This window comes from Nerophis lumbriciformis, linkage group LG26 (genome assembly GCF_033978685.3).
Source record: "Nerophis lumbriciformis linkage group LG26, RoL_Nlum_v2.1, whole genome shotgun sequence".
In the NCBI taxonomy this organism is placed as follows: Eukaryota; Metazoa; Chordata; class Actinopteri; order Syngnathiformes; family Syngnathidae; genus Nerophis; species Nerophis lumbriciformis.
The window spans coordinates 941105-962110 of NC_084573.2; the positions used below are offsets into that span (position 1 = coordinate 941105).

At 37.9% G+C, this 21006-nt stretch overlaps 1 protein-coding gene across 1 annotated transcript; it reads left to right on the top strand.

Moving 5' to 3' along the window:
* Nucleotides 1-3621: 3621 nt before the first annotated feature.
* LOC133623612 (uncharacterized) lies at nt 3622-19425 on the top strand. The gene is made up of 2 exons (XM_061986837.2): nt 3622-3748; nt 17579-19425. Exon 2 carries the CDS (start codon nt 17629-17631, stop codon nt 18655-18657), a length of 1029 nt encoding a protein of 342 aa, XP_061842821.1. The 5' UTR covers nt 3622-3748; nt 17579-17628; the 3' UTR covers nt 18658-19425.
* Nucleotides 19426-21006: the final 1581 nt, after the last annotated feature.

Genomic DNA, 21006 nt, shown 5'->3' on the forward strand with positions numbered 1-21006 from the left:
CTTTTGCCAGAACAGAGAGTTTAGAGATCGGTCTGTAATTATTTAGATTACTAGGATCACCTCCTTTTAATAGGGGGATTACAAGGGCAGATTTCCAATCCAAAGGGATTTCATTAAAAATGTTAAAAGGTTAAAAACCATTGAAATATGTCAGGAAACAAGCAGAAACATATTCATCAGTTGTATATATCGATCACCTCAGTCAAGTATAGAAACATTTGAAGAATGGATCAAGGCAACTTACATGGACTATGGTCACAAAATAATTTTCTTATGCGTTGACTTTAATATTAACTTATTGAACCCTAACAAGCAAAAGTCCATTGATGACTTCATTTTATACAAATACTGTATATACTTTTATATACATACAGTCGAGATCAAAGGTTTACATACACATTCTTTTTTTATTTTATTTTATTTTATTTTATTTTTTGTCCTGTCCAGCTTCTCAGGCAAATCATATTTTTGATGTAGAGGGTAGATGCCCATATCGGCTGTTCAGATTGACTTTACAAAAGAGAAGTGTAGGATACTTCTCTTGTTGCCTTATTTGTATTTGACTTTATTAAATGTATTTATATTATCATTTGGGGCAGCCGGGCCGGAGCAGGAGGGGATAGAAAGAGAAAAAAAAGGAAGACAGAGGGGGAGATTGTGGGGACAAGAGGGGGATTAGACCGAGAGACAACAACAACAACAATAGAGCAACAATCAGCAAATAGGACATGTACAAATATGATATGAAAAGTGATAGCAAATAAGCAGTTAGCGGAAAAAAATAATAATACAGAAATGACAATGAGCATTATTACACTACAAATGGATCAATACAAATACCAATAGAAATATCACTATTGATAATGAACAATACCAATAATTTACCTTTATTATCAACAATGCAGTTGTTCAAATGCAACAATACATCATACTTGCCAACCTTGAGACCTCCGCTTTCGGGAGGTGGGGGGGTGGGGAGTGGGGGCGTGGTCGGGTGGGTGGGGCGGGGCGTGGTTTTGGGGCGTGGTTAAGAGGGGAGGAGTATATTGACAGCTAGAATTCACCAAGTATTTCATACATACATACATATATATATATATATATATATATATATATATATATATATATATATATATATATATATATATATATATATATATATATATATAAATATATATGTATATATATATATATATATATATATATATATAATCTACATCCTGAAAATATGCAAACAAATCTGTGTTTAGATAATTGATACTTCAAACTTGCATAAATATAACATGAATATAACATAACTTGGCTTCTGAGAGCTTCAAATTGTAATGAATAAAATGGTAAAGTTGTTGATAAGCAAGCAATTATTTTAATAATTAAATATGGTCATTTTAAATGAATTATTATGATAATTTAAAATTAATTATTTCAAATATGTTTATTTTAATGTACCGGTATAATTCCATGGCTGGATGTAATAAGGAGTCAGAAAAAAATACAAATAAAAATACAATTAATTTTGATGTTTTTAGCAAAATATAGTCAACATTTATTTTGTTTTTTTGTTTTTTTAATTAATAAATATATTTATTTTTAGGTAAGATAAACATAATAATACAATGTATCTCTAGTCTGGATGATTTAGTTCTTGTCACCCTGTAGTGAAAAAAGGCTGTCCTCACTCAGGTCCGCATGGAGCTGGAGGGGGCGTGGCCTTCAGCTTCGGCTGAAAATCGGGAGATTTTCGGGAGGATATTTGTCCCGGGAGGTTTTCGGGTGAGGCGCTAAATTTCGGGAGTCTCCCGGAAAATTCGGGAGGGTTGGCAAGTATGAAATATATATACGTAATGATAACTAGAGATATGAAAGAATGCAGAAAAATGGAGGGGGAGAAAGAGAAGCAACCTATATTAACCTTGTAGATTGTTATAGTAACAATAGGTTATACCCAGTTTACCCTAGGGCAACATCGTTAATATATGTTTGATGAAAAGTGATTATGTGCATGAGTGTATGCATGTATATGTTATATGTTACATACACATTCTAAAAAATATAAAAATGAATATGTCGTGTGTAATATTTATTGCTTTATTTATGGTCGTGTTGTTTCAACACCTTGTTCAATGTTTAAAAATTGTACCGCAAACAATTTGTATGTATTTGTTTATAAAATGTACAACAGACGTGAGTATTTATATATTGATATTGTTTAAAATATTTGTACTTTAGGGGCGGAGGGAAGATCTGCTCGCTTGTTTCTCTCGCGAGATCTGACGAGAGTGGACGAAGCAGGGGGAAGAAGAACAAAATGGCGGCTGGCGGAGAAGACGCCATTGTGCTTATTATATCTCTGTGTTCTTAATCGGTACGTACATGTACACATGTGTGCTGCTTGACTGAGTAAACATCGCTAACACTTGTTTGGAGTCGGATACATTAAGCTGAGCTCCCCGTGGTGGCTTCGCTTGCTAGTTAGCTTAGCTTGCTAGTTAGCTTAGCTTGCTAGCTGCCAACAAAGACGCACAGAAGTTGTCAACAAATGGCCAAACTGAGAAGTTTGGGTGTAAAATGTTGTTATTGTGTTAAAAGGCAGAGTACGAGGGGGGACTTTGTCCGACTAAAGAGGAGAAGGAGCGACAACATCAACTACTGGACGCTGTTTTTAACACACTTCAAGTTGTGTTACTCAGAACAGGTTTGTTTACTTCTTACATCTTTACTAACTTTATATGTTGTTTACTTCTTACTCTCACATATTTACTAACTTTATATGTTGTTTACTTCTTACTCTCACATCTTTACTAACTTTATATTTTGTTTACTTCTTACTCTCACATCTTTACTAACTTTATATGTTGTTTACTTCTTACTCTCACATCTTTACTAACTTTATATTTTGTTTACTTCTCACTCTCACATATTTACTAACTTTATATTTTGTTTACTTCTTACTCTCACATCTTTACTAACTTTATATGTTGTTTACTTCTTACTCACATCTTTACTAACTTTATATTTTGTTTACTTCTTACTCTCACATCTTTACTAACTTTATATTTTGTTTACTTCTCACTCTCACATATTTACTAACTTTATATTTTGTTTACTTCTTACTCTCACATCTTTACTAACTTTATATGTTGTTTACTTCTTACTCACATCTTTACTAACTTTATATTTTGTTTACTTCTTACTCTCACATCTTTACTAACTTTATATGTTGTTTACTTCTTACTCACATCTTTACTAACTTTATATTTTGTTTACTTCTTACTCTCACATCTTTACTAACTTTATATTTTGTTTACTTCTTACGCTCACATCTTTACTAACTTTATATTTTGTTTACTTCTTACTCTCACATCTTTACTAACTTTATATGTTGTTTACTTCTTACTCTCCCATCTTTACTAACTTTATATTTTGTTTACTTCTTACTCTCACATCTTTACTAACTTTATATTTTGTTTACTTCTTACTCTCACATCTTTACTAACTTTATATTTTGTTTACTTCTTACTCTCACATCTTTACTAACTTTATATTTTGTTTACTTCTTACTCTCACATCTTTACTAACTTTATATTTTGTTCACATCTTTACTAACTTCGGTTCGACCCGAGGAACTCACCAGTTGTAGCCCGTCTCCCGGATGCTTGTGAATGTGGTGGTTTTTGAAGCTGTGACTCCCGCCTGATTCCACTTGTTCTGGATCTCTGCCAGACTCATCAATCCTCAGAAGCCCACGGTCAGTGCATCTTCTCCTGCCACGTTTTGCCCTTCCACTAGACTTTCCATTGATATAGTTGGGCACAGCACTCTGTGAACCTCCTTAGCTATGATCTATTGGGACTTACCCATCCTGTGGAGGCTATCAATGATGGTCTTCTGGTCACTTGGCAAGTCTGACATTTGGGCTGATTTCTTCACAGTATGCACATGTTTTGAAATCCTGTTTTAGTGGGTTTTATGAGCTGCAGGCCAAAATTATGTGCAAATAAACTACTAAATACTTGAAATCCATACCTGCCAACTACTCCGGTTTTTTCCCGTAATTAGTACGGTTTTCATCAACCTATTTCGGGGTACGATTGCAGTGATGAAAAATACGGTTTTTCATTACCGTATTTTCCGCACCATAAGGCGCCCTGGGTTATAAGCCGCGCCTTCAATGAACGGCATATTTCAAAACTTTGTCCACCTATAAGCCGCCCCGTGTTGTAAGCCGCATCTAACTGCGCTAAAGGAATGTCAAAAAAACAGTCAAATAGGTCAGTCAAACTTTAATAATATATTAAAACCAGCGTGATGTGGGCGCGCATGGAATCGTATATCAACATGGACGAAGCTGCGTGAAAAAAGCCACCCGGCCTCTTCGCGTAAACTTAAACTTACCTTAACCACTCGCTCATCTTTTCTTCATCCATCCCTTCGAGTTAGCTTTTATGATGACGCCGGCTGGAAAGGTCTCTTTTGGCAAGGTCTTCCTTTTGAATATCACCATGGGTGGAAGTTTCTGGCCATTAGCATGGCAAGCTAGAACCACAGTGAAGGATGACTTCTCATTCCCTGTGGTGCGAATATTCACCGTACGTGCTCCCGTTGTATCCACAGTGCGGTTCACAGGAATATCAGTTGCTGTGAAATAGTAATCCGTGTGCGGATGGAGAGATTGCGTCTTTTCATGAACCGGATCCCTGTCGTTTAGTAGGAGCCATTTTGTGGTCTTTACAGATGTAAACACACAAAGGAAATGAAACGTACGGTAATATCCGCGCGCTTTTTCTTCTTCTACGCGGGCGGGTGGTTGCTTACAGTAGAAGAAGAAGCGCTTCCTGTTCTATGGGGGCGGGTGCTTACCTTGGCGGTTGCTTGCGTAGAAGAAGAAGCGCTTCCTGTTCTACCGGGAAAAAAGATGGCGGCTGTTTACCGAAGTTGCGAGACCGAAACATTATGAAAATGAATCTTAATATTAATCCATATATAAAGCGCACCGGGTTATAAGGCGCACTGTCAGCTTTTGAGAAAATTTGTGGTTTTTAGGTGCGCCTTATAGTGCGGAAAATACGGTAGTACGTTTTTCATCAACCTATTCCGGGTTACGGTTGCAGTGATAAAAAATACGTTTTTTCATTAATTTAAAAAAAATATTTAAAAAAAAAGTTTTATTCACGAAATCGCGTAACAACAATGACAATCGACACTGCTTCCCGTAACTTCCTATCGAGCCATTCCGAATGCCATGCGCGAGGCTATTTATAGCACCGCTGCCAAGCACGAGGCACCAGTTGCCATTGTTTCCAAACGAGGGAACGATCATGGAATCAGCCGGAGAAAAACCGCAAACGAGTCTTAAACCGAAAAGAAAACTGCAGTCATTCCGTGAAGAATATTCAAAAGCCTATCCGGGAATAATTATCCGTTACAAAAAGGGTGAAAACTACGCGAATTGCACCTTGTACAGACAAGATTTTTCGTTCGGACACGGAGGAATTAGCGATGTAAAAGACCACGTTGGGACAAAAAAACACAAGTCTAATGCCGTTGCTAAATTTGGATTTTAGCCACAAAAAGGTAATGACAGCAATGTTATCTATTGGAATTGTTTAGTACTGTTATACTGTTAAAAGTGTTTATACTATTTATGCTTTCAAGTCCAAGTTGAAGAAATCTTGTTAAATGTTGACAGCATAACTACCAAAATACAGAAGTATGTCCTTAATATTTTTGCAGTGCTATTTCTGTTGAAAAGTTCAAATGATTACATTAGAGATGTGATGTGCCACTTTTCAAGTGTCTGATGGCTTCAATTCATTTTCATTCATTTTTCATATTTTGAATTCTTTTGAAAGGCTTACAAAAAAACTACATTTGAATTGTAATTCCATGCTATTGACAGGACTATTAATTTTAATGAAGTTAGCTTACCATGTTTACAGTATGATCATTGTGATAGAAATGTGAATTTTAGGCACAGAATATTTTATACAATTGAACAAGGCAGTAGATTATACAAGCTTGGACAGAAAGTTAATAATGACACCAATTTTTTTTTTTATGGAATTGTTTAGTACTGTTTTACCATTTGTTTACTGTAAAAAGTGTTTATACTTTCAATGAACAAATTGAAGTCTTGTGAAAGGTTGACAGGATAACTGGCATTAACTGTCAAAATCATTTCAAACTATTGAAGTTAGCTTACAGAATAAACATGTCAATCAACCCATATGATTTTTGCTGTAATATTTTTGTTTTGAAAAGTCACTGTGACTGATAGAAAAGTGATGGTTTTAGCAACATTTTAACCTGTCTGAATGCTAATAATCATTTTGCGTCGGGGGGCGAAGCCTGAACCCCCCACCAGGACTTTGTCCTGGACCTACCGGGGCCTGCGGCCCCTGGACCCTGGCTACTAGGTTTTTCTGATTTCAAAAGTTGGCAGGTATGGAAATCGTTTTAAATGTGCGCCCTGAATCTAAAATCTATGTAAGTTTAAAGTTTTGAATGGAATCATGGAAATAAATACACTTTTCAATAATATTAACATTTTTTGGAAAGGGGCTGTATGCATACATACCGTATTTTTCGGAGTATAAGTCGCTCTGGAGTATAAGTCGCACCGGCCGAAAATGCATAATAAAGAAGGAAAAAAACATATATAAGTCACACTGGAGTATAATACGCATTTTTTGGGGAAATGTATTTGATAAAAGCCAACAGCAAGAATAGACATTTGAAAGGCAATTTAAAATACATAAAGAATAGTGAACAACAGGCTGAATAAGTGTACGTTATATGAGGCATAAATAACCAACTGGTATGTTAACGTAACATATTATGGTAAGAGTCATTCAAATAACTATAACATATAGAACAGGGGTGCTCATTACCGATCACCAGCCAGGCATTAAAAAAATAGTCCTAAAAATGAGCGATCATAAATCTTCACTATGACGTCACTTTGGTCACTTGATTGACATTCACGGCACCCGAGGGTCTTCTGAGATGACGCTGGCTGCTGCCAGCTCATTAAAATGACCCACTGGAAGGCGAGAAACACTTTATTTCAACAGACTCTGGCGCCGTACCTGTCGTCAAAACTCCAAAGACCGACTGCACAGTTGCACAATAAAAGCTCTGCTTCATCCTGCCTGCGCTACCAAAATAAGAGTCTCAGAAAGCTGGCGTGCACAAGCTAGCAAGCTACGGAGTTTGCCGACAATGTATTTCTTGTAAAGTGTATACAAAGGAGTACGGAAGCTGGACAAATAAGATGCCAAAAACCAACCACTTTCATGTGGTATTGGACAGAAAGGAGGACTTTTTTTCTCCTCCATTCGAAAATGCGGACGTTATCATCACCACTGTCTGATTCCAATCAATGCAAGTCATCAGAATCAGGTAATACACCAACTTATATTCTTGTCTTCATGAAAGAAAGGAATCTATGTGTTAAACATGCTTGTATTATCTTTAAACACCTTTAACTTGTTAACAATATTAACTATATGTGTTAAACATGCTTGTATTATCTTTAAACACCTTTAACTTGTTAACAATATTAACTATATGTGTTAAACATGCTTGTATTATCTTTAAACACCTTTAACTTGTTAACAATATTAACTATATGTGTTAAACATGCTTGTTTTATCTTTAACCACCTTTAAGTTAACAATATTAACTATTTGTGTTAAACATGCTTGTATTATTTTTAACCACCTTTAACTTAACAATATTAACTATATGTGTTAAACATGCTTGCATTATCTTTAAACACCTTTAACTTGTTAACAATATTAACTATATGTATTAAACATGCTTGTATTATCATTAAACACCTTTAATTTATTAACAATATTAACTATATGTGTTAAACATGCTTGCATTATCATTAAACACCTTTAACTTGTTAACAAAAACATATATTTCATAAATAAGTAAATATAAATGATATATATGAATGAGGTAGATCCCCACGACTTGATCAATTGAAAAGTAGCTCGCCTGCAGAAAAAGTGTGAGCACCCCTGATCTAGAACATGCTATACGTTTACCAAACAATCTGTCACTCCTAATCGCTAAATCCCATGAAATCTTATACGTCTAGTCTCTTACGTGAATGACATCAATTATATTATTTGATATTTTATGCTAATGTGTTCATCGTTTCACACATAAGTCGCTCCTGAGTATAAGTCTCACCCCCGGCCAAACTATGAAAAAAAACTGCGACTTATAGTCCGAAAAATACGGTAGTAGGGTTGTACAGCATACCGCTATTAGTATAGTACCGCGATAATAATGAATCATTTTCGGTACTATACTGCCTCTGAAAAGAACCGGTCCATTATTTAGAAAAGTACCGAAATGTATCGAAATCATTTTGGTACCGGGACAACACTAATACATACTCATGCATGTAATCACGTTTTATCAAACACACGGTACGGGCCAAAAGATTTGGACACACCTTCTCCTCATTTCAATGTGTTTTCTTTATTTTCATGACTATTTACGTTGTAGATTGTCACATCAAAACTATGACACCTGTGAAGAGCAAAGAATCAGAATCAGAAAAGTTTTTATTGCCATTGTTTGAGAACGGGTTCACAATCTAGGAATTGTTCTTGGTGCAATCGTGCAACATGAAACACATATAACACAGATTTGGTAATAACAAGAGCTGTAACTGAGCGATCAGACCTTGTTAGGGTGGCTATTTTGAAGAAACTCGAGTATAAAACAAAGCCACGAACAATGGGAGACCGAGCTTTCTGCTCCGCCGCTCCCAGTCTGTGGAACGCTCTCCCTGACCACCTGAGGGCACCACAGACTGTGGATGCTTTTAAAAAAGGCTTAAAAATCCTTCTTTTTAAAAAAGCATTTTTTTTTTAGATATATGCATACTAGTTTTAGCTATTTGGCTGTTCTAGTTTTTATTTTTGTTTATTTATTTATTTATTTTTTAATACACTGTAACACTTTGAGGTTTTTTACTCAATGTAAAGTGCTTTTTACAAATAAAATCTATTATTATTACCGTATTTTCCGCACCATAAGCCGCCCTGGGTTATAAGCCGCGCCTTCAATGAACGGCATATTTCAAAACTTTGTCCACCTATAAGCCGCCCCGTGTTATAAGCCGCATCTAACTGCGCTAAAGGAATGTCAAAAAAACAGTCAGATAGGTCAGTCAAACTTTAATAATATATTAAAAACCAGCGTGATGTGGGCGCGCATGGAGTCGTATATCAACATGGACGGAGCTGCGTGAAAAAAGCCACCCGGCCTCTTCGCGTAAACTTCCCTTAACCACTCGCTCATCTTTTCTTCATCCATCCATCCCTTCGAGTTAGCTTTTATGATGACGCCGGCTGGAAAGGTCTCTTTTGGCAAGGTCTTCCTTTTGAATATCACCATGGGTGGAAGTTTCTGGCCATTAGCATGGCAAGCTAGAACCACAGTGAAGGATGACTTCTCATTCCCTGTGGTGCGAATATTCACCGTACGTGCTCCCGTTGTATCCACAGTGCGGTTCACAGGAATATCAAAAGTCAGTGGAACCTCGTCCATGTTGATAATGTTCTCTGGCCGGATCTTTTTTTCAGCTATCTTGTTTTTACAATATGCACGGAAAGTAGCCAGCTTTTCTTGAAAGTCTTTAGGCAGTTGCTGTGAAATAGTAGTCCGTGTGCGGATGGAGAGATTGCGTCTTTTCATGAACCGGAAACCTGTCGCTTAGTAGGAGCCATTTTGTGGTCTTTACAGATGTAAACACACAAAGGAAATGAAACGTAATATCCGCGCGCTTCTTCTTCTTCTACACGGGCGGGTGGTTGCTTACAGTAGAAGAAGAAGCGCTTCCTGTTCTATGGGGGCGGGTGCTTACCTTGGCGGTTGCTTGCGTAGAAGAAGAAGCACTTCCTCTTCTACGGGGAAAAAAGATGGCGGCTGTTTACCGTAGTTGCGAGACCGAAACTTTATGAAAATGAATCTTAATATTAATCCATATATAAAGCGCACCGGGTTATAAGGCGCACTGTCAGCTTTTGAGTAAATTTGTGGTTTTTAGGTGCGGCTAATAGTGCGGAAAATACGGTATTGAAATCTATTAAAACATGTTTTCAGTTATTTCACCTTTTTTTGTTAAGTCCGTACAGTAACTCCACATGTGTTCATTCATAGTTTTGATGTGATAATGTACAATGTAAATAGTCATGAACCTAAAGAAAACACTTTGAATGAGGAGAAGGTGTGTCCAAACTTTTGGCCTGTACTGCATGTCAACTTCAGCAGGCACTTTTTAATAATAAGAAGAACAGGATGGACCAGAGCTTGACTTGGTCAACAACAAGTTACTGTTCACGATAATTAAAAAACATGATGACAAATGCATTTTTTTAATGCATTTTTTAACTCATACATAAATGTAAATAAAAGACGAGAGGTCCTCTATTCTTTGATCTTTGGACTTATCGGCTGCACGACATCAAGGCCGCGGAAGAGAGACACGCTGCAGGCTTACACACACACACATGCATCCACAAAAGTATACGCCACACACACCCCACCCCCAATCCAACGCCCTTGATGCAAATCCCATAGGGGTGACAAACGGATGGGCAGCGCTTGAGAGCTGCGGCCAGCCACCATGGCCCCCCCCCCCCCCCCCTCTGTTGCTAGATATCTGGAGATGTACGTTGTAATATGTATACCGTATTTTCCGCACTATAAGGCGCACCTAAAAACCACAATTTTTCTCAAAAGCTGACAGTGCGCCTTATAACCCGGTGCGCTTTATTACGATTCATTTTCATAAAGTTTCGGTCTCGCAACTTCGGTAAACAGCCGCCATCTTTTTTCCCGGTAGAACAGGAAGCGCTTCTTCTTCTACGCAAGCAACCGCCAAGGAAAGCACCCGCCCCCATAGAACAGGAAGCGCTTCACCCGCCCCCGGAAGAAGAAGAAAAAACGCGCGGATATCACCGTACGTTTCATTTCCTGTTTACATCTGTAAAGACCACAAAATGGCTCCTACTAAGCGATCCGGTTCATAAAAAGACGCAATCTCTCCATCCGCACACGGATTACTACCGTATTTCACAGCTGATATTCCTGTGAACCGCACTGTGGAACGGGAGCACGTACGGTGAATATTCGCACCACAGGGAATGAGAAGTCATCCTTCACTGTGGTTCTAGCTTGCCATGCTAACTTCCACCCATGGTGATATTCAAAAGGAAGACCTTGCCAAAAGAGACCTTTCCAGCCGGCGTCATCATAAAAGCTAACTCGAAGGGATGGATGGATGAAGAAAAGATGAGCGAGTGGTTAAGGGAAGTTTACGCGAAGAGGCCGGGTGGCTTTTTTCACACAGCTCCGAAGGCGAACACACCTTCACTAAGACGGGCAGATAGCGCCGGTCGACATACGCCAACATCTGCCAGTGGATCGTAAATGCCTGGGCAGATAGTTTCGGTCACAACTGTGGTCCGAGCTTTCCGGAAGGCAGGATTCACAGAACTGCTGCACAACAACAGTGACACTGAATCCGATGACTTCGACGAGGCGGAGCCGGCCATTTTTGGATCCCACGCTTGCGCAACTTTTCAATTCGGACACCGAAGACGAAGAATTCGAAGGATTTACGAATGAAGAATAACTTCAGAAGGTGAGCGCTATGTTTATTTTGTGTGTTGTGACATTAACGTTCGAGCAACATTATGTTGCTATTTATTGCTCTACACCATTTTGAATTTTACTATGTTTGTGATTGCACATTTGCGTACATTTTGGGACAGAGTTGTTAGAACGCTGGTTTTCAATATATTATTAAAGTTTGACTGAACTATCTGACTGTTTTTTTGACATTCACTTTAGCGCAGCGTAGGCGCGGCTTATAGTCCGGGGCGGCTTATTGGTGGACAAAATTATGAAATATGTAATTCATAGAAGGTGCGGCTAATAATCCGGTGCGCCTTATAATGCGGAAAATACGGTATGTGCTTTGCTATGGAGGTTTTTACCCACTCCAGACTGGGCCCTTAGAAACCCAGTCTAAATTGTATTTTTTTTACTCATTTTCCTATCTTTTACGGGGCGCCTTGTGGCGAACCATCGGCGTTCCTGTTCTGTAACCCTGTACACTGTTTGTTTGTCTCATAGATCTCTCAAGTTTCGTTGTACTTGTGCAATGACAATAAAGACCTATCCTATCCTATCCTCATACTTGCCAACCCTCCCGGATTTTCCGGGAGACTCCCGAAATTCAGAGCCTCTCCCGAAAACCTCCCGGGACAAATTTTCTCCCGGAAATCTCCCGAAATTCAGGCGGAGCTGGAAGCCACGCCCCCTCCAGCTCCATGCGGACCTGAGTGACGTGTCAACAGCCTGTATTCACGTCCGCTTTCCCACAACACACGTTATAACTGTAGAATGATGGAGGACGAGTTCTTGGTTTCTTATGTGGGTTTATTGTTAGGCAGTTTCATTAACGTCCTCCCAGCGTGGCAACAACACACAACAACAGCAGTCATGTTTTATTCTACTGTAAAGCAGTTTGTCTGCCGTAAACAGCAATGTTGTTGTAATATATTGAGTTGGAGGCAATAACCAGGCGAGGTGATGAAGTACGTCTCTTTACTGTAGACTTCAGAACAGACTCACACACTTGACGTCAGGTGCGCAACACCACTTACATCGTTGGCCAACCAAAAAGTAACCCCAGTACGCTATAGCAAACATTCACCAGGAGATGGCAACAGACAAACATAGATATAGATCTATAACATTCCTCCCCTTTTAGAAATGTATAGAAGTTCCTCAAAATAAATAAACAAACCAACCAAAAAATGCAGCAGCTCAATTAAAAAACTGTACTTAAGCCACATTCTTTTTTCTTTTCTTTTTTTTTAGTACTGAACTCTTAACCCTCATTTGTAAACAATAACATGCTTATTATACAAACAGTATTTGTACACCTTTAACACAGATTTTTATATTGTCTTCAGAGATTCAGTTTTTTTGGTGGTACTCGAAACCTTTCTGGGTACCTGCGAAAGAGTGTTCAGCATGGTTAGAAAAATAGTGACAGAGAATTGAACAAGGATGGACAATTCAACCCTTAACTCAACAATGAGTAGATGAGTGTTATGTGTGTATATGTGTAAATAAATGAACACTGAAATTCAAGTATTTCTTTTATTTATATATATATATATATATATATATATATATATATATATATATATATATATATATATATATAATAAAATAATTATATATATAGCTAGAATTCACTGAAAGTCAAGTATTTCTTATATATATATATATATATATATATATATATATATATATATATATATGAAATACTTGACATGGTGAATTCTAGCTGTAAATATACTCCTCCCCTCTTGGCCACGCCCCCACCCCGACCACGCCCCCACCTCCCGAAATCGGAGGTCTCAAGGTTGGCAAGTATGCCTATCCTATTCCACCCAAAAAACCCGATAAGAAACATCCTGAAAGCACCAACAATATACTCCATTTACATTTTCTGACTTGAATATTAACCAAATATAAGTGATATTGTTATTATAAGACAAACTATTTATAGCGCCGACTTGATCACGAGCATGTGTAAAAATGTTGCAAGCTAATGGTAACATGCTAGTATTAACATGCTAACGGTTAATGAGTGTCACTTACCAAGTTATATGACTCTGGGCTAAAATAAAATAAAAAGTAGCTAAAAAATTTAACAAGTTAAGGGTAACATGCTAGCATGCTAACGTTAACATGCTAGCAGTTAACGAGTGTCACATACCAAGTTAAATGACTCTGGGCTAAAATTTTAAAAAAGTAGCTAAAAAATGTAACAAGTTATGGGTAACATGCTAGCTTGCTAACGTTAACATGCTAACAGTTAACGAGTGTCACATACCAAGTTATAATACACTGGGCTAAAAAAAAAAGTAGCTCAAAAATTTTGCAAGCTAAGGGTAACATGCTAGCATGCTAACTTTAACATGCTAACAGTTAACGAGTGTCATATATCAAAGTTATATGACCCTGGGCTAAAAAAAAAAAGTAGCTAAAATATTTAGCAAACTAATGGTAGCATGCTAACGTTAACATGCTAACCGTTAACGAGTGAGTGTCACATACCAAGTTATATGACGCTGGGTTAAAAAAAAAAGTAGCTCAAAAATTTTTGTTAGCTAATGGTAACATGCTAGCATGCTAACATTAACATGCTAACAGTTAACGAGTGTCACATACCAAGTTATATGACTCTAGGGTAAAAAAATAATGTATTGCAAAACTAGAAAATCCCCGCGGAAATTTTGACGGGCCTGCTATCTGTGCCCTGGACCTATGGCCGGGAGTCCCCAGAGGTGCAACTGTACAAAAAGAGCCAACAGAGCTAGCCTAAAACAGTACCATGTTTGCATAAAAATGCTAACACTTAGCATGTGTGCTAACGATAGCATGATAACAGTCAGCATGTTTCATATACGAAGTTACACGACTCAAAGGTGTCTGGCTGCGGAAATAGAAAAAAAAGTGTAAAAATAGATGAAAAAGTTAGCAAGCTCAAGCTAGCTTGCTAGCATGCTATATGTTTGCATGCTAACAGTTAACGAGTGTCACATACCAAGTTATATGAGTCTGGGCTAAAAAAAAAAAGTAGCTCAAAAATTTAGCCAGCTAATGGTAACATGCTAGCATGCTAAAGTTAACATGTTAACAGTTAACGAGTGTCACATACCAAGTTATATGACCCTGGGCTAAAAAGAAAGTAGCTCAAAAATTTTGCAAGCTAATGGTAACATGCTAGCATGCTAGCAGTTAACGAGTGTCACTTACCAAGTTATATGACTCTGGGCTAAAAAAAAAAAGTAGCTCAAAAATTTTGCAAGCTAATGGTAACATGCTAACATTAACATGCTAACAGTTTTGCTAACATTAACATGCTAACAGTTAATGAGTGTCACATACCAAGTTATATGACTCTGGGCTAAAAAAAAAAAGTAGCTCAAAAATTCAGCAAGCTAATAGTAACATGCTAGCATGCTAACATTAACATGCTAACAGTTAATGAGTGTCACATACCAAGTTATATGACTCTAGGCTAAAAAAAAAAAGTAGCTCAAAAATTTAGCAAGCTAAGGGTAACATGCTAGCATGCTAACATTAACATGCTAACAGTTAACGAGTGTCACATACCAAGTTATATGACTCTGGGCTAAAATAAACAAAAAGTAGCTCAAAAATGTAACAAGTTAGGGGTAACATGCTAGCATGTTAACGTTAACATGCTAACTGTTAACGAGTGTCACATACCAAGTTATATGACGCTGGGCTAAAAAAAAAAGTAGCTAAAAAATTTTGCAAGCTAATGGTAACATGCTAGCATGCTAACGTTAACATGCTAACAGTTAACGAGTGTCACATACCAAGTTATATGACCCTGGGCTAAAAAAAAAGTAGCTCAAAAATTTTGCAAGCTAATGGTAACATGCTAGTATTAACATGCTAACAGTTAATGAGTGTCACATACCAAGTTATATGACTCTGGGCTAAAAAAAATAAATAGCTCAAAAATTTAGCAAGCTAATGGTAACATGCTAGCATTCTAACATTAACATGCTAACAGTTAACGAGTGTCACATACCAAGTTATATGACTCCAGGCTAAAAAAAAAAAAAAGTAGCTCAAAAATTTAGCAAGCTAAGGGTAACATGCTAGCATGCTAAAGTTAACATGTTAACAGTTAACGATTGTCACATACCAAGTTATATGACCCTGGGCTAAAAAAAAAAGTAGCTCAAAAATTTTGCAAGCTAATGGTAACATGCTAGCATGCTAAAGTTAACATGTTAACAGTTAACGAGTGTCACTTACCAAGTTATATGACCCTGGGCTAAAAAGAAAGTAGCTCAAAAATTTTGCAAGCTAATGGTAACATGCTAGTATTAACATGCTAACAGTTAATGAGTGTCACATACCAAGTTATATGAGTCTGGGCTAAAAAAAAATAAGTAGCTCAAAAATTTAGCAAGCTAAGGGTAACATGCTAGCATGCTAACGTTAACATGCTAACAGTTAACGAGTGTCACATACCAAGTTATATGACTGGGCTAAAATAAATAAAAAGTAGCTAAAAAATTTAACAAGTTAGGGGTAACATGCTAGCATGTTAACATTAACATGCTAACAGTTAACGAGTGTCACATACCCAGTTGTTTGACCCTGGACTAAAAAAAAAGTAGCTCAAAAATTTTGCAAGCTAATGGTAGCATGCTAACGTTAACATGCTAACAGTTAACGAGTGTCACATACCAAGTTATATGACGCTGGGCTAAAAAAAAAAAAAAGTAGCTCAAAAATTTTGCAAGCTAAGGGTAACATGCTAGCATGCTAACGTTAACATGCTAACAGTGAACAAGTGTCACATCCCAAGTTCTATGACGCTTGGCTAAAAAAAAAGTAGCTCAAAAATTTTGCAAGCTAATGGTAACATGCTAGCATGCTAACGTTAAAATGTTAACAGTTAATGAGTGTCACATACCAAGTTATATGACGCTGGGTTAAAAAAAAAAAGTAGCTCAAAAATTTTGTAAGCTAATGGTAACATGCTAGCATGCTAACGTTAACATGCTAACAGTTAACGAGTGTCACATACCAAAGTTATATGACCATGGGCTGAAAAAAAAAAAAAAGTAGCTAAAAAATTTAGCAAACTAATGGTAGCATGCTAACGTTAACATGCTAACCGTTAACGAGTGAGTGTCACATACCAAGTTATATGACGCTGGGTTAAAAAAAAAAGTAGCTCAAAAAATTTTGTTAGCTAATGGTAACATGCTAGCATGCTAACATTAACATGCTAACAGTTAACGAGTGTCACATACCAAGTTATATGACTCCAGGCTAAAAAAAAAAAGTAACTCAAAAATTTAGCAAACTAATGGTAGCATGCTAACGTTAACATGCTAACCGTTAACGAGTGAGAGTCACATACCAAGTTATATGACGCTGGGTTAAAAAAAAAAAGTAGCTCAAAAATTTTGTAAGCTAATGGTAACATGCTAGCATGCTAACGTTACCATGCTAACAGTTAACGAGTGTCACATACCAAGTTAAATGACTTGGCTAAAAAAAAAAAAGTAGCTCAAAAATTTCGTAAGCTAAGGGTAACATGCTAGCATGCTAACATTAACATGCTAACAGTTAACAAGTGTCACATAGAGTGCTATGTGGAAGTATGGCTGAGCTACAAAAGGAGCGTTCCGCTGGAAATATCCGCCATTACAAAGGTGCGTACCCATTCTAGTGGCCCATTTTTTCCGTTTATTCCTGAATAGCGTTTCCATGGTAACACGAAATGGTCCCAATTTAAAGTGCCGCCATCGACGCGAACAGCCCCTTTCCGACGGTATAACATATGTGGGGGCTCGCATTAAGTGTAAGAGAAACGTGCGGAACAAGAACTTTGAGCAATAATAATAATAATATGGGCCTGCTTGCATTGGGATGTTTCTAAAAAAATGTGTCTTGGTGTGTCCTGCAGACGTCTGTGAGGATCATCTTCTCCCCGAGCAGCACGAGTGGAGCTTCAGGATGGAGGAGGAGGAGCCACACACCTCCCACTTTAAAGAGGAAGAGGAGGAGCACAGCATCAGTCAGGTGGGAGAGCACCTTGAATGGTTGGAGGAGTTCCCAGTGACTGTGAAGAGTGAAGATGGTGAGGTCAAAGGTGAGAGAGAGGCGGAGCCTCCGACAGAAGGTGAGAGAGACCACTGTGGAGGACCAGCAGAAGCTCCACCACCACATGGTGAGGACACCACGTCACACACGGATGATGAAGACTCTAAAGATGACAACACACACCTGACGTGTTCTCACTGTGACAAAACCTTCAAACACCGTTGTAGTCTGAAAACACACATGAGAACGCACACTGGAGAAAAACCCTTTTCCTGCACAGAATGCGGTAAAGGCTTTGCCCGAAAGAACGTGCTGAAAGTACACATGAGAACGCACACTGGAGAAAAACCTTTTTCCTGTTCGGTATGCGGCAAATGTTTCATACAAAGTGGGGACTTGAAAATACACATGAGAACGCACACCGCAGAAAAACCGTTCATGTGCCCAGTTTGTAGTAAAATATTCTCCGTGAAAGGGAATTTGGTAATGCACTCAAGAATACACACCGGTGAAATACCTTTTATCTGTTCAGAATGTGGTAAAGGTTTCACACAAAGTCACAATTTGAAAGCACACATGAGAATACACACCGGAGCAAAACCTTTCTCATGTATAGTCTGTGGTAAAGGTTTCACACGAGGTTGCAATTTAAAAACCCACATGAGAGTACACACCGGAGAGAAACCCTTTTCGTGTTCCGTGTGCAGCAAAGGTTTCACACAAAGCGGCGAGTTGAAAATACACATGATGATGCACACCGGAGAGAAACCATTCATGTGCTCAATTTGCTGCAAACGATTCACCCAGAAGGCTTATTTGCAAATCCACGCGAGAATACACACGGGCGAAAAACCTCATATCTGTTCAGTCTGCGGCAAAGCTTTCACGCGAAGTCACCATTTGAAGGTGCACATGAAAACACACAAGGGAGAGAAAGTGTAGAGTTGTGAGTTGAAAGATTGTCTTCGGAGTTCCAGTGGAAGACACACAAGCGTGCTGGTGAGGACAGCAGCAGCAAACGTTCACTTTCTAATGACATCAGTACATATAATATGTGTGACATCATTGTTGTGTGTCTAACACAATCTTGCTATTATACTTCCAGATTAGTGCTTTTATTTCATTATTGTACAAAAGTCGGTACTTTTATTTAAACTAATTTGACTGAAAATGTTAGAGTAAGCACTACGAACAATATGTTACATATAATGTGTGTACAAATATACATAGTTCACTTTTATACGTATTCCTAGTCTATGTATTTTTTCTTAAACAATGAGTTGTTAATACATATTTTCATTTCTAACTGTAAATGATTCCTTTACATGATGTACATATTTGTGTTACATGTGTTCATACCTTTGCTTTTGAGTCCACATAAATCCCTCTTAGTTGATATTTACTGGTTCACATCTTCTGGAAGCATATTATTATTTACTTTATGCATCATTTGAGCAGTTGTGTTTTATACAAGATCATTTACCGTATTTTCCGCACTATTAGCCGCACCTAAAAACCACAAATTTACTCAAAAGCTGACAGTGCGGCTTATAACCCGGTGCGCTTTATATATGGATTAATATTAATATTCATTTTCATAAAGTTTCGGTCTCGCAACTACGGTAAACGCCGCCATCTTTTTTCCCCGTAGAAGAGGAAGTGCTTCTTCTTCTACGCAAGCAACCGCCAAGGTAAGCACCCGCCCCCATAGAACAGGAAGCGCTTCTTCTTCTACTGTAAGCAACCACCCGCCTCCATAGAAGAAGAAGAAGCGCGCGGATATTACCGTACGTTTCATTTCCTTTGTGTGTTTACATCTGTAAAGACCACAAAATGGCTCCTACTAAGCGACAGGTTTCCGGTTCATGAAAAGACGCAATCTCTCCATCCGCACACGGACTACTATTTCACAGCAACTGCCTAAAGACTTTCAAGAAAAGCTGGCTACTTTCCGTGCATATTGTAAAAACAAGATAGCTGAAAAAAAGATCCGGCCAGAGAACATTATCAACATGGACGAGGTTCCACTGACTTTTGATATTCCTGTGAACCGCACTGTGGATACAACGGGAGCACGTACGGTGAATATTCGCACCACAGGGAATGAGAAGTCATCCTTCACTGTGGTTCTAGCTTGCCATGCTAATGGCCAGAAACTTCCACCCATGGTGATATTCAAAAGGAAGACCTTGCCAAAAGAGACCTTTCCAGCCGGCGTCATCATAAAAGCTAACTCGAAGGGATGGATGGATGAAGAAAAGATGAGCGAGTGGTTAAGGGAAGTTTACGCGAAGAGGCCGGGTGGCTTTTTTCACGCAGCTCCGTCCATGTTGATATACGACTCCATGCGCGCCCACATCACGCTGGTTTTTAATATATTATTAAAGTTTGACTGACCTATCTGACTGTTTTTTTGACATTCCTTTAGCGCAGTTAGATGCGGCTTATAACACGGGGCGGCTTATAGGTGGACAAAGTTTTGAAATATGCCGTTCATTGAAGGCGCGGCTTATAACCCAGGGCGGCTTATGGTGCGGAAAATACGGTACTTCTAAAATGTGTCATTTGTTGGCTCCCAATAATCCATTCTATTAATGATCTTTAATACTCTCTTTTGTAATATGAATATTGTTTTATATGTATGTCCCCACACCTTTATGCAATAAACAATGTATGCTTCAACTAAAGTTGGGTACAACAAATGTAGTTAGGATTTGTGAGTATGTATTATATTCTATTTAGTATTGCAGTCATGTTTGATATTCAGTTATTTTTAGGAATTTTTTCAAATATATATTTTAAATCAAAGATATCATTATAGCGCTCTTTCACAATTGTCTCAAAGTACGTTACCCCATACACATTTTTCTAAATTACACCCATTTAAATCCATTAGAGTGCATGATGGGAAAAATGCAAAACATTCTTAGAACACAACTTATGACACAATCCAAACAACCTTCCCTAGTCATGGTGCCAAAAAACATTAAGGTCAATTCAACACACACAACACAACCTAAAAGTTGTGAATGTTAGAAGAAACGCCCAAACATCATCAACATTTTCTAAATCACACCCATTTAAATCCACTAGAGTGCATGATGGGAAAAATGCAAAACACTCTTAAAACACTCATTAAATGACACAATCCAAAAAGTTATTTGTGGCCATTTTCATACATAACTGTTGAATCTATTGCTTGTATCATTTTGTGAGAGGCAACCAACATAAGTAAATGTGGCCATATTCATACATAACTGTTGAATCTATTGCTTATATCATTTTGTGAGA